The 12,222-nt window shown below is 37.1% G+C and overlaps 1 protein-coding gene across 1 annotated transcript; it reads left to right on the top strand.

Moving 5' to 3' along the window:
- Window positions 1–9,458: 9,458 nt before the first annotated feature.
- Window positions 9,459–11,088, top strand: LOC108576564 (piggyBac transposable element-derived protein 4-like). The gene is made up of 2 exons (XM_017939578.1): window positions 9,459–10,878; window positions 10,952–11,088. The coding sequence occupies exons 1-2, from the start codon at window positions 9,459–9,461 to the stop codon at window positions 11,086–11,088; spliced, it is 1,557 nt and encodes a 518-aa protein (XP_017795067.1).
- Window positions 11,089–12,222: the final 1,134 nt, after the last annotated feature.

Below are 12,222 nucleotides of genomic sequence, written 5' to 3'. Positions count from 1 at the left end.
GGAGCGCGACGGTGGACGTGTCGATGCGCAACTTTTCGCCGTATCTCCGGAACGGTAAGAGCTATCTGAGAAACAAGGTGTTACGTACGCGTTCTACCTGAAGCGTGCGGCGCCGAATGTTTAGTCTAACACGCACCCCCCCGATAGTCGCCTAGCAAAGGGATGAGCTCGCATTCCATTCCCACGGAAATCTAACGTTCCGCACCACCAAAAATCTTAGTTTTCGGGGTATAAAAGGGTAGGATTTTCGACGACCGGGGGCAGTCTCTAATTCAGATTTTGAACATAACGTTACTCTGTCCGTGAGAGTCTTGATACGAGCAAGATTGGGTTCCAGTCCCCTTCGAGCAATAACACAACGCGTAAGTGTCAACCAAAATAGTACTGTATACGACTCCTCCGCGCTCTCACCGCGTAAAGTCGAGAAGGGAGATTCTTGCCGAGTCAAGAATCGACCAACGTAAAATTTTGTAATTTATAATAGAATATAGGAATATAGAGTACTACTCGTGTCCATATTCAATCAACCCATCCTGAGTAGTATAGTAACGTACCAGCTAACCCCACGACAGATATACCTTTACCGCTCGAGGTATATCAACGACTACGACTCGCGAATACCAAACACCTTCTTATCCGGTGGCACATAGCGTTAACCAAACGCTAGTGGTCCATCTCCTTCGGCTACCTTCGTTAACCATACGTTGGCACGTCCGAGCCCTCCTGTCTTACACCCGACACATCCTCCGGTGTCACGCGTCGTTAACCAATCCCGAATAAACCGCCTCCTTCGGCTACCTTCGTTAACCATACGTTGGCACGTCCGAGCCCTCCTGTCTTACACCCGACACGTCCTCCGGTGTCACGCGTCGTTAACCAATCCCGAATAAACCACCTCCTTCGGCTACCTTCGTTAACCATACGTTGGCACGTCCGAGCCCTCCTGTCTTACACCAAACACCGTCATATCCGGTGGCACACGGTGTAAACTATACGCTAGTGGACCATCTCCTTCGGCTACTTTCGTTAACCATACGTTGGCACGTCCGAGCCCCTCCTATCTACACCCACGTCTACCGCGAATCGGGAAACACGCGCCTTTATATCAGGACCAAAACCCGAACGACGTCGCAAGGCTGGTGATACCGGTCGAAATCCGCGGGCACCTGACAGCTTGACGGACGACCGTTCGGAACGCGAGCCGTAAACCCTATAATAAAAGGGTGACAGCGGTGGAACAAGCCGTGCACACGACTTTTTTATAACAAGTGTAACATTTTTTAGGCATTGACGATCGATTTTTCTTTAATTGTTAACAATTTCGAAAAATATAAACAAAAAAACTTAGAAATTTTTGGTATAGATTCGATAGATCAACAACAAATAGCTGCTATTTTCATAATTTTCACAAAAATGGAAGTTAGATCGTCAATGCGTAGAGAATACTGTGTACTTTTAAACTTTTCTTGATTTTTTGTTGCAGCTAATCCTGTTCGGCTGGAATCATGTACACCGATAGGCAATTTAAGAAAAAGTTATGTAAAAGGATACCGTCGGAAAGTTAAATAACAGCCTTCTTTTAATGTTGTTTCATGTACTTCGTAATGTGCTAAAATAAACCACAAAAACTTATGTCAATCAAATATGTACTAACATTGTTTAATTTTGTAATATTGTTAGGTCAGTCTTTCGAATACGGAAAGAGGGCATGTCAGGAGAAATATCGTCTCCAAAGAGAACAAAAATTCGCCAACAAATTGTTGAAAAAGTAGACAATTTCGATAAGAATGTCATAAGACGAATAGTTCACCAATTTTTTCATCGGAATGAACTACCAACAATTGAAAAGGTGCTAGAGGTTGTAAATGCGGATCCGACTTTACCTAACTTCAAAAGAACTACATTTTATAAGTTATTAAAAAACATAAACTTTAAGTTTACTCGGCGAGGTCGCGATAGTTTTTTAAACGACAGAGAAGACATTGTTGTATGGAGAAGAAGTTATTTACGTAAACTGAAACAATTCAGAGAGGCTAATCGTCAAATATATTATTTAGACGAAACATGGATTAATGCAGGGCATGCAAAAAATTTCGTATGGAAAGATACAAGCATAACATCAGCTCGAGCTGCACATTCCAGCGGTCTACCAACCGGTTTAAAAAATCCGTCCGGCAAGGGAGAACGCCTGATAATTACCCACATCGGGAGTGTAAATGGTTTTGTGGATGGTGCGTTATGGACTTTCGAGTCCAAAAAAACTGTTAATTACCATGAGGAAATGAATGCGGCAAAATTTGAAGATTGGTTTTTCAAAATAATTGATAAATTAGAAGAAAATTCCCGACCAGCGAGTGGAAAAAGGCCAACATCCAACAATGGCTACGGACAAGAGGTATAATGTTCGCAGACGATATGGTAAAAATTGAATTATTACATATTGTAAAACAACAACAAGTAACAAACGTTTATGCAGTAAATGAAATAACGAAAAGAAAAAATGTAACAATTTTAAGACTTCCGCCATATCACTGCGAATTAAACCCTATAGAAATGATATGCGCTCAGGTGAAAAATTATGTTGCAGCGTAATGATTTCCAAATGTGTATTTTATGACTTCAGGTACTTTTCAGTGGTAAGCAATAAATGTAGTTACTCCAGAAAATTGGAAAAAATGTATTGATCACGTGATAACCGATTTTGAAGAAAAATTTTGGCAATTAGATGGTATAATTGAATCAGCAATAGAACCATTTATTATAAATTTAAATGATTCCGACGATAGTTCAGTATCAAATACCAGTTGCGAGAGCAACATAGAATAAAAAAATAATAATTACACGGAACTTCTCTTGTACTTTCATTCATCCTGTTATTTAGGTATATTTATATAATATAACAAGTAACTCCATACCATAGTCAAAGAATTTTAATTAAAAAAAAAAAAGCTTATCCTACGATGCGATATGGGGATCTGGAATCCATAAGTCGGGCCTGCCCTGTTCACGTGCTCGTGTTTATACTTGGTGACTCGTCTCGTTGAATGGAGTATACAATTGTCATGCTAGGTTCCTTGCTGACTGACAGTTGTAGAGACCTGTAGTCAGTGTAGTTTGTGCTGTGTAAAATAAACGTACATTCGACGTATCTAGTTCATTATTTATTCCTAGTTGTATGCCCATATTTTTATATACGGTGTCTCCTACTTCATTGTTTTTAAATACTTTATTATTTTAATCCCAAAATGAGTAAATCAAGTAAAAGAAAACGAACCTATAATTTTAATACCGACTAGAAGGAATCATATTGTTTCGTCTATTTTAAAGATAAATATTTTTGTTTGTTGTGTGGCAGTAGCATTGCAGTGCCGAAAAAACATAATGTTGAACGTGACTTCCAGACAATTCATGCCACTTTTAATACGAGCTATCCACTTAAATCAGAAGTAAGAAAGAAGAAAATAAATCAACTAAAATCAACCTTGACTGCTCAACAGTCAGTTTTCACTAGGCCTGTGGTAAAATCTGAAAATGCCACTCTTGCTTCTTTCAAAATTTCTCACATGTTCACAAAGAAGAAAAAGTCTTTCCAAGATGGTGAGTTGTTAAAAGAAGCATTTCTGACTGGTGCAGATTGCTTATTTCAGGGATTTTCTAACAAACATGAGATTATGTCAGCAATACAAGATTTACAGTTATCGGTTAACACTGTCACAAGAAAAATACATGCCATTTCAAAAGGCATGCAAACTCAGTTAAAAAGTGACTTGGAAATATGTGACTAGTTCTCACTACAATTTGACGTGTCTACAGATATATCAGACACAGGACAGTTAGCAGTTATGGTGAGAATGGTATTTAGTAACTATACTGTAAAAGAAGATCTACTGAAAATATATATTACCGATGAAAGGACAAACAACAGGTGAGGAAATCTATAACATATTTAAAGCATATGCAGAGTCGATAGATATACATACCTCTGCACAAGCTATCGGCGATAACTACTGATGGGGCACCAGCAATGGTTGGTAATATCAATGGATTTATTGCCCTCTGCAAGAAAGATAAATCATTTCCAAACTTTATGTCGTATCACTGTATTATCCACCAGGAAGATTTGTGTGGTAGAATACTACCCTTCGGACACGTCATGAAAATAGTTACAAAAATAGTGAACTTTATTCGAGCAGCCCCTTTGCAAAACATCGCCTTTTCAAAGCCGCGCTATAAAATCCTGAAAATCCTGAAGATCCTGATCTCATTCTGCATACTGAAGTACGCTGACTCAGTAACGGCAAAGTTCTTACAAGACTTGTAAATTTAAATGAAGAAATAGAAAATTATGTCAACATCAAAAATCAAAATTTTGTTGAACTAACGGACTCTCGCTGGCTGGTGGATTTGGGTTTTATCACAGACATAATGGAAAAATTGAATTATTTAAACTTGGAGCTGCAAGGAAAAGACAAACATACAGTTAGTCACAAAAGTATCCGCCCGGCCTATTAGCATAATACATTTTACTTAGATAAGTAATATTAAAGCCAGAATTATTAATTATGATTTACGCTAACATAAACTTTGCTTAATGTGCTTTAAATTAGTATAAGTTTTTTAAAGAAATTATGTACAATTTACTTAAAAACACGTTATTAATTGTGAGTATAATAGAAAAAGCAAAACAAAAGTATTCGACCACCAGAGAATGGCTTGAGAAAATCATCGTTTTTTTTCATTTCTTTCATTTTTTTCGCTCTTCTATTGCTTCTGTGACTTCCATTAGGTATACTAATTTAATTATAAGAAGTCTGACTATCAGTGTAGACGCATTAAGCAAAAGGATACCAAAAACCAGAGAGATTTCAATACCAGAAAGAAAACTAATTATTTCTCTATTTAAAGATGGAAAATCTCAACGAGATATAGCAGATACAGTAAAAGTTCTATAAAAGTTCTTTCGGATCTACCCCATGAATGTTCATGGTCTATCCCCACCACAAGGGGGGATCAGGCAAGAGACTAATGTGACACGGCCGCGGCATCTCTTTATCGCATTGGCGTCAGCATGTCCGTGAGACAATACTAATAAAACTACAAAAGTTTATTATTTTCAATTTTTCGTTAATAAGAATTTCATCAAAATATTGGTGAGATTTTCCTGATTAAAATGATACCAAACACGATATTGTTACAAAACTTGGTTTTGTCGATTGGGGCTTGTGAATCTTCCTTTGCCCGCTACGTTCATTTTTCACTGTTTACATCACAGAATGTAACACCATTTCTCATAAATGTGCCAAAAGGGAACATTTATCCAGACTAGAACTGAACCTATCCGGTTATTCTCGAATGGGCCACTCTTCTACACGATAATTGTTCGTAAGCGGCATTGCCTTTGATCAATTATCGGATAGGAAGAAACGATTTTTGACCTTTGACGAGTTTAAAGGACATAAGAATACACATAGGAGTTGTTATACTAAAGTTTACACTACTCAGGACTCTTCACAAGCAGTTCGCAAGCAGTTTGCGAACAATTGTAATTTACTAATACGTTAAAAATTTTACGGAATTACTAGGCAGCGTTTTTGATGAGTGTGTGAAAAAAATTAAAGAGAAAAAAGTGATACTATTTTTTGCAAATAATATAATAACGTATGTGAACTTTTTGTGTTTGTATTATTTTTTGGGAAATGAAGATGATATTTAATTTTTTAAACAGAATTTAAATCCTATTCTATGCTGACTAGTAAATCCGTTAACATTCTGTATAATTACAAATAGGTGCAAGTTGTAGTTTTGTAATTTTTTGTTAGTTTCATTAATTTTAGTAATTCTTTTGAATTTTTTGACTTTTTGTAATTTTTTAATTTTGCATAACTTTGTAATATCCTGTAATTTATTTAATTTCTTATAATTGCTCCTACATTTTTTAATTATGTATCATCTTAGAATTTTCCATAATGTTTTGTAAATCCTTATATGTAATGTTTTTTAGGTGTCTTATATTTAATAGATATAGTAAAGACATAATAAAGTGTGTATTTAATAAAGTATTAATTATTTATAGAGAGGACGTAATTATGTGTGTATGTACATATGCATGTGTGGAATTTCTTATTAAGTCTCATTTTAATCAGAAAAAAAAATGGATATGTCAGTAAAATTTTTATCAGCAAAACACAAAAAGCAAAAAAGTTTTTCTTTTGCATTAGTGTTGTCTCACCGATATGTAGGTGTTTGATGTTTAGGACTGGCTCGAGTTTCAATACCTCTCTCTTCTTTATCTGCTGTCTCTTTCTGCGTCCGTCGGTGTCGGTAAAATACAAAGAGTTTGAGAAACGTACCACCTTTTTCGTAGATGTTTCACAGCGGTCCCGACTTTCCAACTTTTATAGAACTTTTACTATAGTGTTAAAATATCACGTAGTACAGCAAGAGATATCATAAAAAGCTATCAAATTAGTAACAGTGTAATTAATCAGCCACGTATTGGTCGTCCTAAGATTCTAGACCAACGAGAGGAACGCAAAATAATTAAGAATGTTGTGAACAATCCGAATATTGGTGCACACGATATCCGTAAAGAGGTTGAAGACGTTAGTAGAAAAACTGTAAGTACAGAAACTATTAGAAGAACAATTAGAAAAGCTGGCTATCACAGCCGAGTTGCCAGAACGAAACCATGGATTTCGGAAAAGAATAAACAAAAACGAAGAGAGTTTGCTGAAAAGTATCTAACCGTTCCTAACGAATTCTGGAATCGTGTCATATTTAGTGACGAGTGTAAATTTGAAGTTTTCAATTCATCGGGCAAAAAAAAGGTGTGGAAAAAACCAAGACATGAAATGGATAAGGAAAATTTACAACCAACTGTGAAATACGGGAGTGGTTCCATAATGGTGTGGGGATATATGGCTGCTTCTGGCGTAGGAAAGTTACATTTTATTGACGGTACAATGGATCGTTTTGTATACATTGATATATTAAAACAAAATTTAAGAGAAAGTGTAGAAAAGTTGGGATTGAAAGATAATATAATATTTGCTTCCAACAAGATAATGATCCAAAGCATTGCGCTCGAGTTACACGCGAATAGATCCTTTATAATGTACCCGAACGCTTAAATACACCACCCCAATCACCTGATGTGAACCCCATTGAACATTTATGGGCCGCATTAAAACGTGCTGTATACAAACACAGACCATCCAGCAAAGAAATGCTCAAAAATATTTTGGTAGCAGAATGGGACAAAATAAGTCCAAATTTCACGAAAAAACTAGTTGACTCCATGCATAATACGAGAGAGATAATACGATCGCGAGGGTGTCCAACAAAATACTGATCTATTGTAAATAAGTTTATGTTAAATAAATATTGCTTTTGGGCGAATACTTTTGTGTGCCTTTTTTTGTCTTTCCACAATTCATAATACGTTTTTGTGTAAATGGTACATAATTTCTTAAAAAGACTTATACTAATTTAAAGCACATTAAGCAAAGTTTATGCTAGCGTAAATTATAATTAATAATTCTGGTTTTAACATTACTTAGATACGTAAAATGTGTTACGCTAATAGGCCGAGCGGATACTTTTGTGACTAACTGTATAGTTATAATGATAGGGTCTGTAAACTCTTTTAAAGCTACATAAATTGGTTTCGTGGATATCACATCTGCAGATGAAGTCACTTGTGCATTTCCCAAATATGAAAAAAATGATAGGCAACGCTGAAATTGACTTATCATCATTTGTTATCAACCTTCAATTACTTCAAGACTAGTTTGAAATGCGGTTTCAACAGTTTAATATCATTGAGCCTGTTAGTTATATTCAGAGTAATCGGTAACGCTCTCTTCAGTTTATTGACTTTGTTTTTCAACTGTTACTGTTACCAACGTGGTTTTGAGCAATGCTCTTCTATATATTATATTATAGCGGTGGGATTCATTCAATCCCTGTGCCATATCTTATCTCCTTCCGGTGACGCAATCGTCGGCGAACGCAGCGTTCCCGACGTCCTGTCTGGTTTACGCGCCGCTTTCCCACTACTCAAGCGCTGCGCCCGCCTCAACCGAGCTAAGCAGGAGTTATCGCTCCCCCACTCCACACGCATTCCCAATGCCGCGAGAGCGCCCGCTGAACGCTCAGTCCTACGCGACATACCACGCCGGCAACACGTGTTAAAACGATTCGGAAATTCGCGCACCTCAAGACGTACAGTTAGCAAAGAGTGCAGAAAACTTCTATCGTAGAATATTCCCCGGTGTACCGTTAACCACGCGTTAGGGATGGGTCGTTTTTAACGCATAGAGCATTCCGCACTTTTGTAGCGACGAAATCGATTTTATTTGAATTTTTCAATATCAAATTCAATAGCAGAAGCAAATTCCTTTGTTATAATGGCAGAGAAGAACTCCGTTCCGGCGCAAGTTGATGGTGAATTAAAACAGAACCGTGACGCACGTAGGATGGCGAAACACATCGGCGACAAAGAATTCAAGAAGGATTGGAGTAGCGAGAAAGAAGATCAGTATCTTGCACAGCCCCATCCGCAGAGTGAACAACGCCGTAATAGAAACCAAGGACGTGCCAGCACTTGGAGAAAGAAGCAGCAATCCAATAAGACTGCATCCAAGCAGACGACAACTACCCCGGATTTGACGCAGTACATGTCAACTAGTTCCACCGCATTAAGAGATGATCCAATGTATAATTTTACACAAGGATCGCGGCAGGTATTTAAGCGTAAGTGTCAGAACGTTGAGCATTCTAGCTTTCCTCAGTTGTGTGACGCTACCTACCGACAGTTGAGGGGGTTTGCCCCGCGTCTCCAACGCGAAATGCCGTACCCGATATTCCTCCACGCGATGAACACTGTGCTGCAAACCTGGCTGCTTGATACGGCTAGGAATGTTAATCAAGAGATAAGATGGCAAGACGAAGAACAACCAATGTCAGCCATTCCACGAGAGATGATTATTCCTACTCCGATAGCGGAATATTTGTCCTTGATTAATAATAATATTATACCAAACGGTGATACCATCAGAATTAATATGGGATGAGGGGATGAGCAAACCGCCCCGGAACCGGAAATAGTCGACCTATGTGACAGCTCCGATGCCGAGACAGTCATCGTCCCGCGACCACAGACGCCCGTCGAGATTTTAGACGCACGGACCGCGCTCAGCGTTTTTAACCGTTTGACTGCTGAGGAGCGCTATCGCGCTCTTCTTATGTTACGCCAAAAATGCGAAGAGCGCGATAGCGCTCCTGTTTTGTTGAATGCCAAGACTGCGGAGAGCGTAATAATGCTACTCCAAAACACTAGAATTTGTACGTCCAGTGAAGCACGTTGCGTTTGCGGAGCATACGATTCTTAATTGTTCTAATAATATTACATATTTCAAATCTACATTCTTTTTTTGTGTTAAATAACGGTGTAAACAATGCCTGATATTTGGAGTGAAACTGACTCGGAATCGTGGACTGATGATGAAGTGCAAATTTGTGATAACGAAAGTGATAGCGGAAGTGATATTATTATTCCTAAAAAGAGATTACGGGCTATTAGCGAGAGCAGCGATGACGAACTAAGTGGAGACTGCACCGAACATGCCTCTGTTGATGAATTTTTGCATTTGGATTCATGGTATTCGAATGAAAAGTTTTACTTTACGGAGGTTCCTGGTCCACAACATCCGCCTGATCCTGAAGCAAAACCAATTGAATATTTCTCCATATTCTTTTCGTTTTCCCTACTCTCTACAATGGTTACTGAAACAAACCGGTACGCTCATCAGTTTTTGAGTTCCAACAACACTTTGAAGCGTCACTCACGTGCAAAAAAATGGAAACCTGTTACCATAGTAGAAATGAAAGCATTTATCACTGTTTTATTGGAAATGGGTATTACTAGACGTCCAACAATGATGTCCTATTGGAATACAGGCTCAAGGCAAATACCGTGGTTTGGAAAAATGTTTCCTAGGGATAGGTTTTTACTGATCATCAAGTTTTTCCATCTGGTTGACAATACCACTTTGGCACCACCAGGACATCCGGATTACGATCCATGTGGAAAGTTTTGCTTTCTTGTGGATTATGCCAATAAGATTTTTCGTGAACAGTATACACCGCACCAACAGTTGAGTATCGATGAATCACTGGTGGGTACTCATTGTCAATCGAGTATAAAACAGTACCTTCCTAATAAAAAACACCACAAGTGGGGGATCAAATTTTGGGTCCTTTGTGATTCTGTTTCAAAGTATTGCTTAGGATTTCTGTGTTATCGAGGCGCAAAGTCAACCGAAAGCAAGGAAGAAATAAAAAAGAATGGATTGGGATATGTTGTTGTTCAACAATTATTAAATTTAGGGAATTATTTGAATAAAGGATTTCATGTTTTCACCGATAACTTTTTCACAAGTATCCAACTAGCAAAAGTATTATTGCAAAAAAATACATATATAACCGGTACCATCAGAAAAAATAGAAAAAACGTCCCAAAGGAGGCTAAATTTGCAGATGTTGGTAAATCTAAATATTTTGAAAGCAATGGAATTCTTATGTGCTCTTATCGAGAGAAAAAGTCTCAAAGAAATCCCGTCATATTAGTTTCAACGAACTGCACCACAGATAACGTAGTCGTTACAAAGAAAAGAGGAATTTACGAGTCAGAAAAGACGAAACCTGCTGTTGTTCATAATTACAACAAGTTCATGGGTGGTGTAGACGAAGCAGATAAAATGCTTTATGCATACCTGGATGAAAGAAGAACAATGAAGTACTGGAAAAAAGTTGCATTCAACATTATTGGAAGAATGGTCTTAAACGCCTACATAATATACTCCGAAAATTATAAGGGTAAAAAGCTAACCAGGTTACAGTTTGTTTCAAATATTATTGATGAAATTGAAAAGGAATGGTTCGCAAACAGAAACAACGCATATAAACAACCTACGTCATCTACACCAAGCCAAATATTTAGTCTTGAAAAGCTACCTGGACGAAATTTGCGGCGATGTGTGGAATGCAGCAGTAAACATGGTGGAGAAGTTAAACGTTCAAACCTAATTTGCTCTATTTGTAAAAAGGGAATTCACGCGCTCTGTATAGCAAACCACCCGTGTAAAGGATTATAAGAGATTATTTGTGTTAATTTGATTGAACTATAAGTGCTTATTACGAATTTTACTCACAAAATTAATTAAAACAAATTTATGTAAAGAATTGGTATTTTTTGATTGTTGTTGTTGCAAAGCAATACAAGTGAATTTATTGTATGAATAGTGTTTTACATTTTTTCCCATACACGCGCATTTAGTGCCGCAGTTTTGGCATATGTCCGAAAAAATACGTCAGCAGCCAAACGGTTAACCACGAAAAAAATTCTGATTATAATTATAAATATTTAAAATAAAGTTATAGTTCTGTGCAATTCTGATAAAGCCAATGGTCATCTTTTTTTTATTAATCCTTTTACTTGCCAAGTAAATGTAACCGAAATAGCTGCATACATTGCAGAATTTGTTCAAATAAGGACAGAAGAACTAGAGCTAGAAATTTTGGATCTTCAGAACGACATTGTCCTAAAATCCAATGTATCAAATGAAAACTTTTGGAATATAGTTGACAGAAACGGAGGATGTTAAAAAAGTGCCTAATTTATAGCAGTTTAAGCACCTAAAATTTTAACGAGGCATCATTCTATCTAAGGCATCATAAACGCACAATTATTTATCTCAAATGTGATGGGAATGTTATAAAAAATGTAGATGAAGTTGACGGTACTTCAAAATTCGAATTGAAACTTTCTGACTTCAAATGATCATAACTTCGAAATGAATGCATGAAATGAAAAAATTCAAACGCTATTCTATAGAGGAAAGTCAATATTTATATAGTGTGTAAAAAAATATTGCTCAAATTGGTAATTAATAACAATAAAACGCGAAAAATTAAGATAAGGTTCCGTAAAATATGTTCGTTATTCTACTATAACTTACTTCTAAAACAAGATGAAATGCATCGAATATGAAGAATTGTTATATTTCATCCTTCTCTTCTTCAGATGACATTTCTTCGGTAAACCTTTGGTTGAGGAAGTTAGCAGGTGAATGTGTGTACGTCTGATGTCGAGCAAACCCTAAGTACCATAATACTGTTGCAACGTGTGAACAACACCCCGCTACACGTTGGCCTATTTTG

The sequence above is a fragment of the Habropoda laboriosa genome, unplaced genomic scaffold (assembly GCF_001263275.1).
Source record: "Habropoda laboriosa isolate 0110345459 unplaced genomic scaffold, ASM126327v1 scaffold426, whole genome shotgun sequence".
NCBI lineage: Eukaryota > Metazoa > Arthropoda > Insecta > Hymenoptera > Apidae > Habropoda > Habropoda laboriosa.
Note: the sequence above shows the minus strand (reverse complement) of the source record. Positions and strands in the feature narration are given on the sequence as shown.

Coding starts and splice junctions, on each gene's coding strand:
- LOC108576564 (XM_017939578.1), top strand. CDS start 9,459: ATGCCTGATATTTGGAGTGAAACTGACTCGGAATCGTGGACTGATGAT. Junction 10,879..10,951: donor ATACTCCGAAAATTATAAGG/GTAAAAAGCTAA, acceptor GTTCGCAAACAG/AAACAACGCATATAAACAAC.